The sequence below is a fragment of the Echinops telfairi genome, unplaced genomic scaffold (genome assembly GCF_000313985.2).
Source record: "Echinops telfairi isolate 266 unplaced genomic scaffold, ASM31398v2 ScPeMD7_70;HRSCAF=299, whole genome shotgun sequence".
NCBI classification, from domain to species: domain Eukaryota; kingdom Metazoa; phylum Chordata; class Mammalia; order Afrosoricida; family Tenrecidae; genus Echinops; species Echinops telfairi.
In genome coordinates, this window is record NW_022103968.1 from 27,357,063 (window position 1) to 27,375,087 (window position 18,025).

At 36.9% G+C, this 18,025-nt stretch overlaps 2 protein-coding genes across 2 annotated transcripts in view; both read right to left on the reverse strand.

The window, feature by feature from the left end:
- The window catches only part of BTRC (beta-transducin repeat containing E3 ubiquitin protein ligase), a 141,680-nt gene that overhangs the window by 93,607 nt on the left and 30,048 nt on the right, over positions 1–18,025 (reverse strand). The gene's annotated exons all lie outside the window — the stretch shown is intronic.
- Positions 8,898–18,025, reverse strand: part of LOC123521821 (F-box/WD repeat-containing protein 1A-like) — a 106,123-nt gene continuing 96,995 nt past the window's right edge. The window contains exons 3-4 of the mRNA XM_045291429.1: positions 9,167–9,244; positions 8,898–9,083 (exon numbers count right to left, since the gene is read on the reverse strand). Coding sequence (XP_045147364.1) covers positions 8,898–9,083; positions 9,167–9,244 — 264 coding nt within the window. The remainder of the gene's footprint in view (positions 9,084–9,166; positions 9,245–18,025) is intronic.

Below are 18,025 nucleotides of genomic sequence, written 5' to 3' on the forward strand. Positions count from 1 at the left end.
AAAAAAAGACAAAATCTTGCAGGGGAGAGAGGGGAAAAAGAGGAGCTGATACCAAGCCTTTTAAAATTCAAACAGAAAATAAATGTTTAGAAAATAATGATGGCAACCTATGTACAAATAAGCTTGATACGACTGATGTATGGATTGCTTTAAGAGCTGTAAGAAACCCCAATAAAATGATCTTAAAAAAAAAAAAGATAAAATCTAAGGTTAAATTGACTAAATATGAAAAAAAAAAAAGGTGTGTTAAGCAGCTAATTCATAATATTTTGCAGTAATTCTGTATTTTGGGATGCATACAGTGCTTCTTAAATTTTTGTCTCATTTTCTCATCCTAAATAAATTTTTATTTATTAAAAAAAAGACACACATACACACACAAATAAAAGACACATACATGGATAGATGTACACCAGGTTATGGATTGGAAGACTATTGTTAATATGACAATTCTACTCAAATTGATATGCAGTTTCAATAAGATCCAAATCAAAACTTATGTTTCTTTAATAGAGGTTGTTGATTTTCAAATATATAGAGAAATTTTAAATACCTAGAATAGCCATGCCAATATAAAAGATAAAAACAAACAGGACTTCACCTGGTTTCAAAACTCACCACATAATGTTACAATAATCAGTGTGATATTCGAGTAATGATAGGCAAGTAGGTCAATAGACAGAAGAGAGTTTAGAAATAGACTATTTTTTAGACAGTCGATTGATTTAAAAAGAAATAAAAGTATTCATGTTATTAAAGGAAGCAAAAGAAAATCTTCTCAACAGTGGTGCTGAAACAGCAGAATAAAGGTATAAGGGCAAGCATGAACCTCAAATTCTACTTGACAGAATACCTAAGAAATAATAGGAGATGAAGCATAGACTTATAAAAGCTAAAAAATATATAGCTTCTAGAAGAAAACACCAAAGTCTGTGTACAATCATCAGACAGACAAAGATTTCTTAGGACACAGAAAGTGTCCTCTCTAAAAGAAAATTAGATTATATTTTCACCCCCAAAGTAGAAATTCCTGCAATAAATATACCATTAATAGGCAAGCTACAAACTGTAAAAAATATTTGAAATACATGAGTATACCTCACAAAGTATTCTAAATAATGTGTACAATTTTAAAAGATAAACAACATAATTGTTTAAAATGCTTAAAAGCTTCGATAGTCCATGAAAGAAAATATTAGAAAAGCCAGTAAGCACAACAAAAAGTACTAATTATTGTGAACTAACCAGTAATACAAACTAAAACTACAATGAGACACTATACACACTTACTAAAAGAGCTAATATTAAAAAGTCTGACAATACCAAATGCTGGGGAGAGAGCAAAACCACCAGAATTCTCATACATTATTAATTGAGTGTGTAAAACGATTTAACCATCTTGGAAAACTGGTAATTTCTTTAAAATGTTGAACATACATCTATCCTACTCGGCCATTACACTCCAAGAGAAATGAAAGCATGCTCACCCAAAAAACTTGATACAAGAGCATTCACTCATAGTGACCACCACCCACCCCCACCGCAAAAAAAAAGGAAAAGGAAAACAGGTCAGGTGTCCACCAAAAGGAAAACGAAAACCAAACTGGTTCGTTCAATGGAGTAACTATTACTCATTGCTGTTAGGTCATTCTGGCTCATAAGGCTCCTAAAGGGGAGGGCAGACCTACAACATAACGTTTTGTAGAAGCAGAATGCTTCATCTTTCTCCCCCAGGAGGGCAGGTGGATTTGAACCGTTGACTTTGAGGTTAGCGGGTTAGCATAACCACTATGCCATCTAGGACTCATTCAATGGAACATACTCAATCATGACAGAGAATACTGATAAGCATGACAACACTGATGAATCTCAGAAGTATTACAGTGAGAAAAGGAAGTCAAACTCCCAAAATCTTTGGGTCCATTTACTAGAATAAGTATAACTAATTTACAGTGACAGAAAGCTGATTACTGTTTGATCCATGGTGGTGGGAGACTGACTGAGAAGGGCCCAGGGGAACTTTCTTGGGTGACAAAAATGTTCTGTAACTTAATTGGAATGGTGGTTATACAAGTGTACAAGTTTATTAAGAACACCCATCGACATACAATACATGCATATTTTTAATTGTATGAAAATTGTATTCCAATAAACATAAAAAGTACAAAGTCAAAATTTTAGGAGGAAAAAATATTTTAAAAGGCAGGTCCGGTTAATTAATTAAGCTATTTTTCAGTTGTAAAAAAATTAAGTCATGAAGGCAACTTTGTTTTCCTCTCCAAGTAACTCTTTGCCTCAATTCTGACCTCTAAAATTAGTATATTAACCAACTCAGTGGAATATTAGATAAACTCAGGAAACATGTTAGAGACCTACAAGATAGTATAGACCTTCTACAGTAAGCCTACATAAACACTTTCGTTTTCTAGACACTCCATCTGTAAAATGGGCATATAAAAAATGGGCATATACTCTTGTTCTCTCCCCCAAGGAAGTCAAATAGATCAGACTAAAATTTGTCACAGTCCTTTGACTACTCTAGAATAAGGCGACCAAATAAATTCAATGGTTTATATTCAATACTGTACTATTGTAAGACTCCTTCCAGGCTGAAAGCCAACTAGTGAATATCATAGCCACAGGCAAGATAGGATCTATTCCCATGCAACATTTGAAAAGGTAGCTTCATTGCTGAACCAGAGGCAGAGTTTTGCGTTGGAGTACTTTAATGCGTTTTTATATTGCATATAAAGCACATAAGCATAAACCAGTAAGATGCCTTCCTGAAAACTACCTTCTTTGTGAAAGCAGGCTGTAATTCTGAACAAGTTTTCAATTTTCACACTGCTGCTAGGGTAAAACATTTTAAAGAGTTTAATTTTTTACAACGGATTCAATGACATAGGATTATCTAACAAAGTAATGGCTAATCAATAGAAGGTTTAGTTGTCAGGTGAAACATATAACACACTAAAAGGGATTGATTGCCAGACTTCTCCTTATTTACTAGAAGGTATATATTTAAAATGACACAAACTTGTTACCAGGCTGCATTCTTTTAACCTTGCAAAAAGCTGCTTTAGAAATCTGTTCAGCAGCCCTATAGCAAAACAAGATATAGTATAATGAAAAGAGCTAGTGATTGGGGGCAGATGGGGAGGGCATGAGACAGGGACCTTCAGATATATGGTAACATCAAATCATGTCCTAAGCAAAAATATAGTACAGAAAAAGCAAACTCACAAATTGACATCTAGGGACACTGGAACTGGGCTTTAAAATTGCCACACAGATGCTACCGAATCTCATTCAATAGCTGCAAAGCTGGATCTGAGAGCATCCATGTTGTTCTTAGGGCAGATTTTTGAAGGACTCATGCAGCTGGGCACAATAGACTTTTTCTTTCTTCTTTTTCTTGTTAATGGTACATCCAGATTAAGCACTGAACACAAAATGAACTGGGCCCATATGGACTTCGGCCAGCATAGAAACTGTTTCCTTTATAATTTATTCACACTATCTTAAGTCTCCATATGAAAATATACTTTTTATGGTTGTTTCAAGCCAGGAGTTCAATAATATTTTTTCTACTGTGTCAGTGATTACACAATTTATCAAAGAATGATTACACGGAAATAAAAATAAAACAAAGTACCAACCCCCTATACAGTCTTCCTTCCTCAAGTAATTTTAAGAAAGCTGGTTATTAAATTGCTTCTTTTTGAGGAAGGGTTTTGTAGCAAGGCACAAATTGCTAAGCCATGTTAAAAAAAAAGTTATTAGACTCTAAAGGATTCAGCAGAAGCGGGAGTTATATAAACAAATCACTTCATCAGACTTGGAAAGATCACTTTTGTCTTACTTAAGAGACCTACATTAATTACCTTTAAGGTCTTTTACATGGACTATTTAAAATAAGTATAATTTATTTATTTATTTCAAATGAGGTGCTTCTTCCAAAGTATTAAATAATGTCTACAAATGCAAAAGCATTTTTATAAATAGGTAATTAAAACAGATGACTAAAATTAAGTCAAGCTGCAAAACATTACCCAGGATGCACTGTAATTTTTTTTTTTTTAATAAAGCTTCTCAGGCAATTTTTTTCTCATCTGAAGCCCAAAGCACTTCAGGGAGGAAGAAGAAGAAAAAAAAAGGTAAGGAGTTTCACAGGGGGTCAAAATACACATATATACTGAAATAATGCTAAACCCAAACTAAAGTATTTACAAGATAGTCCCTTATGCACAGTTTGTCATATTGCAATTACACCTTGCCTGCTGCCAAGCCAAAGTGCTTACTATTGCCACTAGAGGGAGAAGTGTCTTAACACAAAGCAAAGGCAGATAGGGAATGGGTTTCTTGAGCAATTATCAGAACAAAGCTCCCTTGGCTGTGTGTACCTTCTAATTACTCAATACAATTAAAATGACTAACCTAAAACAAATAGAAAAAAAAACCTGCCTGCCTGATATCAGGGACTTCATTAAACCTTTCCCCTCATCAATCAAATCAGAAAGAAGGGAATGCCATCACATACAAACATTATAGAGCTATTAAAGGAAGTAAATTCAGTGGGGTTTTTTTTTAAAGCAAGAAAAGAAGTGGCTCTTGGAAAAAACAAACAAACAAGAAATGTCGTGGTATTTACCCATCTGGATGCTGCCTGAAAACAAATTGTCCTCCAAAGAGCAGAAATACAGTATGTTTTCTCTCAGTTCACTGGCTTATGAATGACTGTTGTTGTTTTGTTAATACACATGATAATGTCATTCTCTATGTCAGTGATGTGCTTTTTCCTCCTACGCATCCAACTGTTTAAAGGAGCTATGCCCATCAGACTTCCATGCAGTTTTAGCTCAGCTCTTCATTGGTGTTTTTTGTGTGGAGCTACTGCAAGACACTGTTCAGAACACAGTAGGAATTTTTGGCTTGCGGAAGATAGGGAGTATGGTGAACAAGAAAAACAGCTACTTATTCCTACTAAAAAGGCTTGTATAGTTCCTTTTATAAGGCCCAGTCATTAACAGAAAATGACAACAGAGTCATTTTTCTTTCAGCTGACAATTGTGACATTTTTCCAGCTGCGTGCAAGGTGTTGAAAACCTGGCAGCTGTTACCTCCTGGGATGAAGATACTTTTTTATCCTCCCTTGACAGTTTAACTCAGTGGGTCAGCACCTTTAAAGACTGCAAAGTATCCTTGAAGAGGATGGAAGCTTGAATTACTGCTCCCTCCCTAATCAATGTAAACCCTCACTGCAGGTGAAGTCTCCATCTATAGAGGTGCATGGGGGAGGAAAATGTAATGCCCTGAGCCAGATGGTTTTATCTTGTTTTTAAAGAATAAAGGAACAAGCTAACAAGGGAGACAGCTACTTTGTTAGCTTCTTGGCCTCTCTCATGGCTTTGCATCCCCAGGGTTCCAGCTACACAAGAGAAAAGAATACAGAAAAACGTAAACACTTAAAGAAATACAACTAGAGGGCTGGCATCATGCTGCTTTCAAAGAGTTGAGAGAGTGCTACTCAATGCTTTATTTATCACTGCCCACGTTCTCAGGATGGTAAGTGGACACATACACAAAGGAAAGGGGGAGGGGGGATTAGACAGTGGTCACAATTTACTCAATTACAGAGAAAGGCAGGGCTGACAGAGCTTATTAGCACCAAAGTGAAGCAAAGGAGTTGCACATTGTAAGGCTACTTTTTCACAAAGTAATGAGTACTTTCATGTATCCTCCCAGGCCTTTGCCCTTGTTTGCAGATATGAATAGAAAAGCTATGAAAATAGTGGCTGTTATTTCTTTTGCCTCACATTTTAGGAGTAATGTTAGGGGTGTACAGAATGCAGATACTTTGTACATGCTTTGAATAAAGGTTCATACTTAATGCAAAATGGAGAAAAGATTACTCTAAAATAAAGGGAATTAACTTTCTTTACACGGATATACTCACTGTTTTTCTTGTTTTCCCCTACTTGCCCTCCTTCTGATTTTGGAAATGAAAAAGAAAAGAGGGTATACGAAATGGCTTAATGACACTGGGAGTCGTAACTCCCCAATTTCTCTTCAATATTTGCTTTCTGGGGAATTTAATCAGATTTTGGAATTGTGGTTTGTAGTTATTTGAGCCTCATACAAGGGAAGTGTTTTTTCCACCTGCATTTTCTGAATGAGTCTGTACAAGATCAAAGGTTTGGTTATACACTAGTGAAAACACAAGGACTTTCAGATAACAAAGTCAAGTTTTCACACTGACATTGAAACTACGCAGACTCTGTTTTGCCTGTGTTAGTTTTGGTAAACTGCAATTTTCAAAGAATTGGCCAGTTTCATCTAAGCTATAAAATTTTTGGCATAAAATTGTTCATAATATTACATTATAACCCTTGTAATGCCTGCAAGAAATGCAGTGATGACTTTGCTTTGAACTCCTCCAAGTTTTAAATAGCTAAGTCAAGATGTAGTTGTCACGTCCTGTCAACAATGGGTAAAATCTACTTTAGAATAACATATGTAAACTATAAAATTAATTTCAGACAATACTAACCTGGTTAGAACATTACTGGTTTTTTATTATTAATGGTGAAAGAGTTCCTGAAGTCCTATTACAAATATCTGCATAAGAATCTCAAGTTTAGGACCTACGTAATATAATTATTACATCATCAATAAATATACTGCAGCTCTGAGAACTTGGCTACAGAAATTGTTCTATAGAACTTAACTACAGAAAAGGGGGGAGCATTAACAACAGCAAATGGCACTTCATTATTATGTGCAACAGAGAAAAGAAGGCGTTTAAGCAGCTTATATATTATGTCCTACCTTTAAAAAAAATCAGCCATGGGGTAATCAAGTTCAGGGCAGTCCAGGACAGCTGCCCTGTGACCCACTTCTATTGACCTCTGCTATTCATCACTCTTTCCTAAGATTGCTAGGGCAAGCTCCTAGGGAGTGACCACCACAATAGACAGACACAAGCCAACAGTAATCTGGTTCAAGCAAAAAACCAGATGGCGCTGTAATAAATTTACAAATCTGCATTCATGGGGCTGTTAAAACACCCAGAAGCTAAAAGACTCCGAGGGTCCCTGGAGGACCCCTACTTCCCTGTTTCTAAAGGCCATTTCTCTTTCCAAGAACACTGAGTTCAAACTCTTCACAAAGAGAATTGAGATAAAGCCCTTTACAAAGAAAGGAGGGGGAAGCCCCCTGACCTAATTAATCTCTAGAGCTTGGATCTCAACACTGAATGACAAATATTAGAAAATCATTCTGGAGCACTAGGAAGTGAAGGGAAAATGATTGTTGAATTAGAGGGAGTTAGAGAACCTGCTGAAACAGTAATAAAACAACAACAACAACAACATTATATCTCTTTCAGATGCTGCACACAACAGATCTTACAAGTAAAAAATGATTCAATAATGTATGCATTTATTTTTAAAATGAATCAGATTAGTCCCATGTGTGACCTGCTGGTCCATCTGTATGTGCTGGACTTAATAGGCACAATCCTCTCTCTCGCTTCAGTTTGAAGTATGAGAGAGATAAATTTAGTTTAATTTTCAACAGATCAGCCTATCCATTTTCCAAATGGACCATCTGGATCAGCCTATTAAAATTAATTTATAACTTTGCAGAGTGAAAATTCGTTTGTTAGCTTAAATAAAGTTGCCAAAACTTTTTGTTGTGTCATGGTTTTCTGACACTTTTTGTTATCGTTTTATTAGGGGCTCATACAACTCTTATCACATTCCATACACACATCAATTGTGTAAAGCGTATTTGTACACTCACTGCCCTCATCATTCTCAAAACATGTGCTCTCCACTTAAGCCCCTGGCATCAGCTCCTCATTTTTTCCCTTCCCGACAGTTGTTTCCATAGTGTGGGCAGCGTACTTCCACCTCCAAATTTACCTTATTCATTATTGTTATGCTTACTCAGACTTAAGAGATCCAGTGTTTATTTTCAAATAGAATTGTAATTCAAATAGAATTGTAATTGTCTCAACATCACATAGTGACCATTCCCTTGTTCACAAACTTCCCTGAATTGAACCAATTCTATTTACTAAATATTTGCTTTGACAGAAAAAGTGCCCACCCAAAAAGGATTTAACACAGTAATTTTTAATATGCCAAAGATTCACATATTTTTCTTTATAGATCAACCCCATAGGAAACTGGAGCCAGAAGGTATAGATAGATAGAAACACTTACCACACTGAGGTCTGGCTCTAACTTCTACAAGCCTCCATTTTCCTCATTTACAGATCGGAAGTTTTTATCTATTTTACAGGGTTATTATGACAGTCATTTGATAAAAATGTCAGGTTCTTAGTAGGCACTCAACAAATACTAGAGCTCTTCTCCTTTTTCCTATACCACTACCATAAATTCAAGTAAATGAAATTATTTCTACTGCTGTTGGTGCTCCTTATGTAACCAAATTTTATATTAAAAATGAATAGGTGACATGCCTATTTTTCTAGCAACATTGTAACACTTATTTGGATTGCTAGTGGGTGACAAAAAAATGTTAAGTTTAATATAAGCAGCAAGAAAAGTACTTCTCCCTGCCCCCCAACCCCCACTGCAACTGACCTGCATTCTCAGAAATGTGCTATCTTTTTTGGGGGTGGGGGTGGGGGGTGGAGAAGGGTACCAAAATGGTAAGGAAAAAAACAACTTTAAAAATGACTTTGACTTTTTTTTTACTTTGACTTTTAGAAAAAACAAATAAAATACTTCTCAGAATGAAGAGAACCTAGCTTTATTATAGACAAATTAGTTTTATTATTCATCATAAGACATTTCTTCAAGACTCTTAAGGGGAAAGAAAATAAGGTTTAAAGTCAATTCTTCTACTGCCTGCTCTTAAAAAGCACTTCAAGCTCTGTCTCCTGAACAGGAAGCCTTTTCTTTCATTTTGGCTTCACTACTCACAGGCAAACTGACTGTCCTGTACTCTTCCACACGAGTTGTTTTTGAGATGACTGGGAAACCAGTTACCTGATTGAAATGGACGGCAGTAGCCAGACCAACTTCCGAGTAATCTTCATTTGGGCCCTTATGCTTAAGGAATGGCAAATTACAAGTTGCCTGTCTTTTTTGTTGCTGTTGGGAGCTTTTTATTTTAAGTAAGACTAAATCCATACCTGTCTAAGTGAATTCTTCTCTGGTATTATCTTCCTAGGGGGTTCGCCATTATTACAGTCTTCTCTCTCTGAGGAATTCTGTGAAAGAAAGTAAGCTTTAATTCAGTTCTCATTATCTTCAATCTTATTCTGTGGAAGTAAACTGAATTACATTTCTAATTCTGTAAGCTATAACTTCATGTATATTTATATTTATTCATTTGAAGATTTATATACATATAGACATACACATATGTAAAAAAACCAACAACATATGCCCATGTATATAAATAGATGAATGTAGGGATCTGGGTGGAAAGTATTTCATCTATGTTTAAGTAAGTACTGCCCAGCAGATTATACTCATTACGAGTTTGGCTTATTGCCTTGTAAAAATGCAGGTTGACATTAAAGAGAAGGCAGCACCGGACCATGCTTAGCTAATGACAACATGATTGGTACCTTCTCTGACTCTTAAATATTCATTTTAGCTGTATCAAATATTTGGTTGGATGGTTGTTTTTAGGCTCCAACTGGGACCCTAAGGACAACAGAACCCTTTCCTGCGCCATTCACACAATTCATACATTTGAGCTGAGTGTTGCAGCCATGGTGTCAATCCACCTCATTAAAGGTCTTCCTCTTCCTTTGCAAGCTCTCTACTTCACCAAGCATTATGGCTTTCTCCAGGGTCTAGTCCCTTTTGTAAACATGCACAAAATACGTAAGATGAAGCAACAAAGCCCACATGGAAGAAGCACACCAGCCTGTGTGACCACGAGTTGTCGAAGGGACCAGGTATCAGGCATAAAAGAACAAAAAATCATATCAGTGGGTGCCCACCTTCCTGATATGATCGCTGAAGACAAATGTGTGCATAAGCAAATGTGGTGAAGAAAGCTGATGTGCCAGACTATCAAAACATATAGTGTCTGGGGTCTTAAAGGCTTGCAGATAAACAAGCGGCCATCTAGCTCAGAAGCAACAAAGCCCACATGGAAGAAGCACACCAGCCTGTGTGACCATGAGGTGTCGAAAGGATCAGGTATCAGGCAGCAAAGAACAAAAAATCATATCACTGTAAATGACGGTGAGTGCAGCGTGGAGACCCAAAGCCCATCTGTAGGCAACTGGACACCCCCTTACAGAAGGGTCATGGGGAGGAGACGAGCCAGTCAGGGTACAGGGTATCAACGATGAAACATACAACTTTTCTCTAGTTCTTAAATGCTTCCTCCCCCCCACTATCATGATCCCGATTCTACCTTACAAATCTGGCTAGACCAGAGGATGTACATTGGTACAGATAGGAACTGGAAACACAGGGAATCCAGAACAGATGATCCCTTCAGGACCAGTGGTGAGAGTGGAGATACCTGGAGGGAGGAGGGAAGGTGGGGTAGAAAGGGGGAACTGATTACAAGGATCTACATATAACCTCCTCCCTGGGGGAAGGACAACAGAAAAGTGGGTGAAGAGAGGCGTCGGACAGTGTAAGATATGACAAAATAATTTATAAATTATCAAAGGTTCATGAGGGCGGGGTGGTGGGGAGGGAGAGGGAAAATGAGGAGCTGATATCAAGGGCTCAAGTAGAAAATAAATGTTTTGCGAATGATGATGGCAACAAATGTATAAATTTGCTTGACACAATGGATGTATGTATAGATTGTGATAAGAATTGTATGAGCCCCCAATAAAATGATTTAAAAAAAAAAAGAAAGAAAAAGAAACTACATAAGATGAAATCTCACCATCCTTGCTTGTAAGGAGCATTCTGGCTATCCTTCTTCCATGATAGATTTGTTCATTCTTCTGGCAGCTTATGGTATATTTAATTTTCTTTGTCAACATCATAATTCAAAGGCATGAATCCCTCTTCAGTTTTCCTATTCATTGTTCAGCTATCACATGCATGTGAGGTGAATGAAAATATCACATCAGGTCAGGCACAAATTACTTTAAATTGCTCTCTTACATTGTAAAGCAGTCTTGTGCAGCAGATTTGCCCAATGCTGTTAAGTCTTTTGCTTTTTTAACTACTGCTTCCATGGGTGCTGTTTGTCGATCCAAGTAAAATGAAATCTTCAACAACTTCCATTATTCTCTCCATTTATCATGCTGCTGCTTATTGGTTCAGTTGTGAGGGTTTTGGTCGTTTGTTTGTTTCTCTTTGGCTTTTTTTTTTTTTTTTTTTTATCGTGGAAGTGTGGTTGGGGGGTGGGGTTGGTATCAAACTCCAAGTCTGATCTTTAAAACCACCTCTTTCTCTATTTCTCTTAATTCTCAGATCTTATTTTCTTCATAAGAATAGCCTGGTGCTAAGCCTACAACAATGACTTTTAATTGATTACATAGAATTACAGTGCTTTCTTTGTCACTATTACGTCAATGGGTAACTTGCTACTTTTGTTTTTGTTCTGTGCTGCTGAGTAGATTCTGACTCAGCAAACCCTATACTGTAGTTCAGTCTGTAACTGCCCCATTGCGTTCCTTGGCTGTCTTTTTAAAAAAATTGTGATCTGGGAGAAAGTTTACAGAACTGGCTTTCCAGTCAATAATTCACACACATTTTTGTACCTGTCTCATGTTATGATTCACCTTATGAGCCTATGATTTGGCTAAAAGTTAAGCCATGGAGGTTAGTTTAGTACTTGGCTTGAAGGATATCTAAGAACCATAGTACTGGGGTTCTACCAGTCACTAGTAGGCAATCATTACAGGAGCCAACTGCCAACTCTTTTCTCCCACAGGGGCAATGTTGAGATCAAAGCACCAACTTTTCAGTTGGTGGCCCAAGCATGAAGCCACTATGCCACCAGGGCTCCTTCCTTAAAAAGTTAACTAGAAGACCCTAAAATGTGAATAGGATTTTCATGTACTTGAGGGTGGGGAATTTCAAACAAACCAATGCAATTGAAGTTCAGAGGTGTTAACAATTTGCTATAGCCAATACATGCAAATCAATATTTCAAAGGGAAAGTCCAGGAAAATCCAAATTACAGATTATTTGAGTTCTCATTTCCAGAGCTACATTTATAACATTAGCATTTAGGCATATTCTATTGATATATTAGCATATTTTAAAAAATATTTTGTTTATAAAAGAACCAGAAATTATTTCTTGCATGAGTCTATCTATTCTATTTAAAAAACTTTCTTACTCTCACTGCCATCGAGTAGAGTCTAACTCATAGCAACCATATAGGACAGACTAGAACTGCTTCTGTGGGTTTCCAAGACTTAACTTTTTATAAAAGTAGAAAGCCTCATCTTTCTCCTCTTGATCAGCTGCTGGTGGTTTCTATTGGCTGACTGTGGGGTTAGCAGCACAATGTGTAACCTACTACACCACCAGGGCTCCTCATCTAAAAATTTAGAGTGTACAAAATGAATTATTACTGCACTTTAAATGTATACACAAGAGGCAGCTTCAAAAGGTTTGTGGGAAAACTAGCCATAAAAGTTAATAAAATTTTCCACCTTTTGAAGCAACCTCCTAAGTGATGCTTTTTATATGCATCAACTATTATATTTTAAGGACTATCAAAGGACTAAAAGTATATATAGGGTCAAAAGAGTATATAGGGTCATTCTAAGGCCTGTGCACTTCAGTGGCTAACATTGGGGGACCTTGCACATCACATTCCGTTGGTTGAGAGGCCAATGCCCCAAAGTGTTCCTTTTGGGCAAAAATCTCTTATGAGATTTCACTTGAAATTAATTCTCCAATACTTTACATTTGTGATGATCACTTCAAAGGTCCCTAAAATTAAGGCAGAAAACAATCAAGCTAGGGAGTTCAAAGTTCTGAATGTCTTCTCCTCTCTTTGAAAAGAGAGAATGGAGACTATTAGAAAAGAGGAGAGATACATAATTGAGTTAATGACAATAAAGCATTCTAAATGAAGAAGCTAGTGATCCATTGATATGAGGATCAAACAAAAAGAGGGAGAAAGGTCACATTAAATTCATAAAATCAATTTGTAACAAATTTTTTAAAAACATGTAGTCAATGTTTTAAATGACAAAAATAAATGACTTATATAATAATAACAAGTCAGTAGTCAGTTATAGCTATAATCAATTAGGCCAGTATTCAATTATAAACTTATAGTTTGCAAGTAATATATCCAAGGCCATGAAGTGGCATCCTCCTTTAAGTAAAACATTCTTTCAGATGATCTAAATCTGGTTCATTCCACGTAGGATCCTGTATTTCAAAATTAATTAAGTTCTACTGAAATATCTTTAGAATAAACATGGAAGTCTAATTACAGTGTGGTGGAAATTTGTTACTCTGTACACATAAATTACATTTTCATTCTACAGGTGCTCTGGCTGAAAAAAAATTGATGCTAAACTGGACCTAGCAGGAAGAATGGTAACTCCCTAGCCTATATCCATAATTTTCTTCCTCCTGATACTGTTTTGTTTGGTATTTTTCCCTTATCCTATTTTAATGGCTAACTACTGAGTGGGTTCTATGAGTGTTTAAGTTATGAAAAGGTAAAAGGAGTTCAAAATCATTGTTACCTGAGAACAGAACACAAAGCTGTGGAAGAGTGTTCTTACCTACCTACCACATCAGGACAAATAGAGGTTTTATTTTGTTTTTTTTAATCATTTTATTGGGGACTCGTATAACTCTTATTATAACCCATACATACATCCATTGTCTCAAGTACACTTGTACATATGTTGTCATCATCGTTTTCAAAGCATTTTCTCTTCACTTGAGCTCTTGGTAACAGCTCCTCATTTTTCCTCTCCCTCCCCCACCTTTCCTCCCTCATGAACCCTTGATAATTTACAAATTATTGTTTTTTCATGTCTTGCACTGTCCGATGTCTGCCCCCACCCCCTTGTCGTCCATCACCCTGGGAGGGGGTTATAGGTAGGTCATTGTGATTAGTTCTCCCTTTATCCCCCCACCTTTCGCTTACTCTCCAAGAGCGTATCTGTCCTATATTCCCTGTGTTTCCAGCTCTTATCTGTACCCATGTGCATGCTCTGGTCTAGCCAGATTTGTAAGTTAGAATTAGGGTCATGATAGTGCGGGGGTAGGAAGCATCAAAGAATCAGAGGATAGCTGTATGCTTCATCAATGCTACACTGCACCCTTACTGGCCCGTCTTCTCCCCACAACCCTTCTGTAAGGTGACGTCTAATTGCTTACAGAGATTGGTTTTGGGCCTCTACTCCGCACTCCCTCACTCATTCACATTATGATTTTTTTGCTCTGGATCTTTGATACCTGATACCTGATCTCATTGACACCTCATTATCACACAGGCTGGTGTGCTTCTTCCATGTGGGCTTTGTTGTTTCTCAGCTAAAGGGCCGGTTGTTTATCTTCAAGCCTTTAAGACGCCAGATCTATATCTTTTGATAGCCAGGTACCATCGGCTTTCTTCACCACATTTGCTTATGCACCCGCTTAAACAGCCATGATATCAGAAGCACAGAGTGTACACCTCTCTAATAGTAAAGAGAAGAGCAAGAGGGCCAATGAGTAAGAGATGAATAGCTTCTTTGAGAGTGGAGAGGAATAATGAAATTGCCATGTATACTTAAGTGGTCACACATCAGTTGCTGTTAAAGTCTGTGTACGATCCAGCACCACCCAAGAGAGCTCAGCAGCAGTTATTCCTTGCACCTTTACCTATGATGCATCCCACTACACTGCATTCTTAATGGTGCTGGGTCATCAACCTAAATTATCTCCAGTATACTCTATTTAAGGGTAATTGATAGCAGGCAAGTGTCATCCATGAATGCTAAAATTAGTAGGGGAAAGTTTGAGATACAGCGGGATAGTTATGTAATCTCAAAATGTTTCTCCCTATGTAACCTAACAGTTACAAAGGGGAAAACTGCAACTTCGCAGTGGAGCAATCTGGCAGATACAGTATTAACATCATGTGCCTCTTGTCAAAACCACATAACCTAAATCTACGCCTAAGAAACATCAGATTAACCTAAACTGAGAGACATTCTATACAACTACTAATCTGTATTTAACTAAAATATCAAAATTATGAACTACAAAGAGAGACCAAGGAACTGTTTTTTTGATGAAATGAAGCTAGATAACTGAATAATTGGGATCTCAAATTTTCTTTTCCCATAAAGGACATTATTGAGACAACTGGCAGAATCTGAATGTCGTCTGTAAATGAGCTAATAACACTGTCTCATTCTTGATTTCCTTATTTTTCTCACTTTTTAAATTTACATTTGGAGGGGGAAAACATCAGTTTTTTTGTAGTACAAGTCTAATGAATTTTAGCAAAAGGATACAATTGTATAACCACCACTACAGTCAAAATATAGAGCAATCACCCTCATAACGTGTACTGTTATGGTCAGTCCTGACCCCACTGACAACTACTTGCCTATTTTTGGTCCCAATAATTTTGTCTTTTCCACTCTGAGTCATCCTCCCACCTCCTTAATGCATTTGGGACTCATTCTTGTTATTGCGCAGATCTGGCGTTCTTTTCCTTTTTACTACTGAGTAGATTATTCCAAACACTTCAGGGTAGAGGGCCATTATGTCTATACCTAACTTAAAAACAATTTAGGAAAAATTATATGTAAATAGAAATAAAACAAATATGGTTAACATGTTAACATTTAGAGAATCTGTATAAAGAGCACAGAAGTTTTTTATATTGCTCTTGTTCTTTATTATACATGGCCTTCTATCCCAAACCCCCCTTGTGAATTTCTACTTATTTTACCAAGTTTATTTTGTGACTTTCTGCATTGTAATTGTATTTTAAATCGTGTAAAATATAAAAACTGTTTTAAAGTTTGATATATGGATTTGTATAGTAAAAGTCAGCAAATGAAATTACTGGTAGGTCTCGTGACACTGGATCTGGGGATGTATTTTGGGCAATATGTTCCCAAGAGTAACTCGAGGGTTATTTGGACCCATTCTATTTCCCTCCCAGCCTTTTTCTTCCATACTTAAATCCTCAGAGTTAATTTTGACTAATTCCTTTTCTTTTTCCATTATCTAGCCCGGAAGGAGCCCGAGTGGCATAGTGCTTATACATTGGGCTGTTAACTGCAAGGTTGACTGTCCAAAACCACCAGCCGCTCTATGGGAGAAAGATGAGGCTTTCTACTCCTATACAGAGTTACATTTTTGAAAACCCACAGGGACAGTTCTACTCTGTCCTATAAGGGTCACTATGAATCAAAATGGACTCTATGACAATCTCAGTTTTTCAAATTTTCCTTCCAATCATATATTTAATAGATCTGGGTCCCCCTTTTGCATTTCCACTGCCTCTAGGCCAGCTCTCTAATGCCTCTTACCTATTACTGTGACCGCCTTCTAGGATCCTCCCTATATCTATAGCTCATCTATTCTGTGTCAGAGCCATGTCTCTTTCAAAAAGGCTCATTATATGAGAAGAAAAATGAAACTCAATGCCGTGGAGTCCGTGCCAATTCATAGTGACCTTATAGGACAGGGTAGAACTGTCCCTGTGGGCTTCTGAGGCTGTAACTCTTTAGGGGAAGAGGAAAGCCTCTTCCTTCTCCCAAGGAACAGCAGGTGGATTCAAACTGATGACCCTGCAGTTAGCCACATTCCACTGGTAATTACTTCGCCACCAGGACTTCCACTTCTGACTCATAGCAACCATATAAGAATTGTTCTAGGAATTGGATCTCTAGACAGATTTAAAAAAAAAGGTCAAAAAATGGAAAATAGAAAACAGGCTTAAGGGGCTAACCAACAAATTAAATATTTGCCTGCTGAAAATGATGAGAGTCTGTGAAGCAAGAGTAAAAGGTGTCGAAGCTGATTATTTTGTCTGTCATGCATTTTCCTTCATGTACAACCCAGAGGAATATTTCAATCAATTACTTTGTAAATATACATTTTTTAGTAGCTATAGAAACATTTTTAAGAAGGAATGTTGAATGGTGGGAGACTTTGAGTGTCAGTGTCCTTAAATATGGGGCTTAGTTTTCATATTCCATAATACAATGCACTATTGATGGCAATTTAAAGCCATCATCATGTGAGTTGTGGCTTGACCATTCAAAATTGTCTCCATGTTGTTTCTAGTAGAATTGTCTAAGACCATTCCCTCTTCATAGCTCTCTTGTCAGAACAGTGTGCATTCTGTAACATCTTTGGTCTGGGTAGCCCAGTTTTCCTAATGACTTTGCTATATGCTGTGATAGGTTGAAAATTTGAGTATGTGGACTGTGTGATATTAAATTGAAAGCTGGTGGGACTTTGTAACAGTTTATCAATCGTGGAAGATATAGGCACTTGGTATCCTTTTAAGGAAAACAGACCTACCTAATTCAAAGCTGGAAAGTCATTAGCATTTATAAAAGAAATTGGAACTAAATAGCATTTAAGATTTTTGTGTGTATAACAATTGGGCATAAATTACTCATGTTTCTGTACTGATACTCAAAACAACCAATCATGAAAGAAAAAAAAGAAAGGTCTAAACTTATTATAGCACCCACAATCTGACCATTTAACCTTTTCAGCAAAGTTTATGCATCACTTATATGATATTATGTATTATTTACCCAAGTAAAAAAGGCACTCTCTCATCCCTATGCATTTGTTAATTCTCTTAATAGCTGGACTGGGCAGTTCCTTTATACAGAGGGTCACTATGAGTCAGAACAGACTTGATGGCACCTAACAACAAAACACCACATCCCTTAATGTCAAGCATTCTGCTTTACTGATTCATTTATTAAAATCCTGATTCTAAAAGTCAACTAACCTGATACTTTCTCTGAGAAGCCTATGACTATTTTCCACCCTACAAGGTCCCAGTTGGAATCATTCTGAAATGAAGCACTTTATATATATTTCCAATTTAGCAC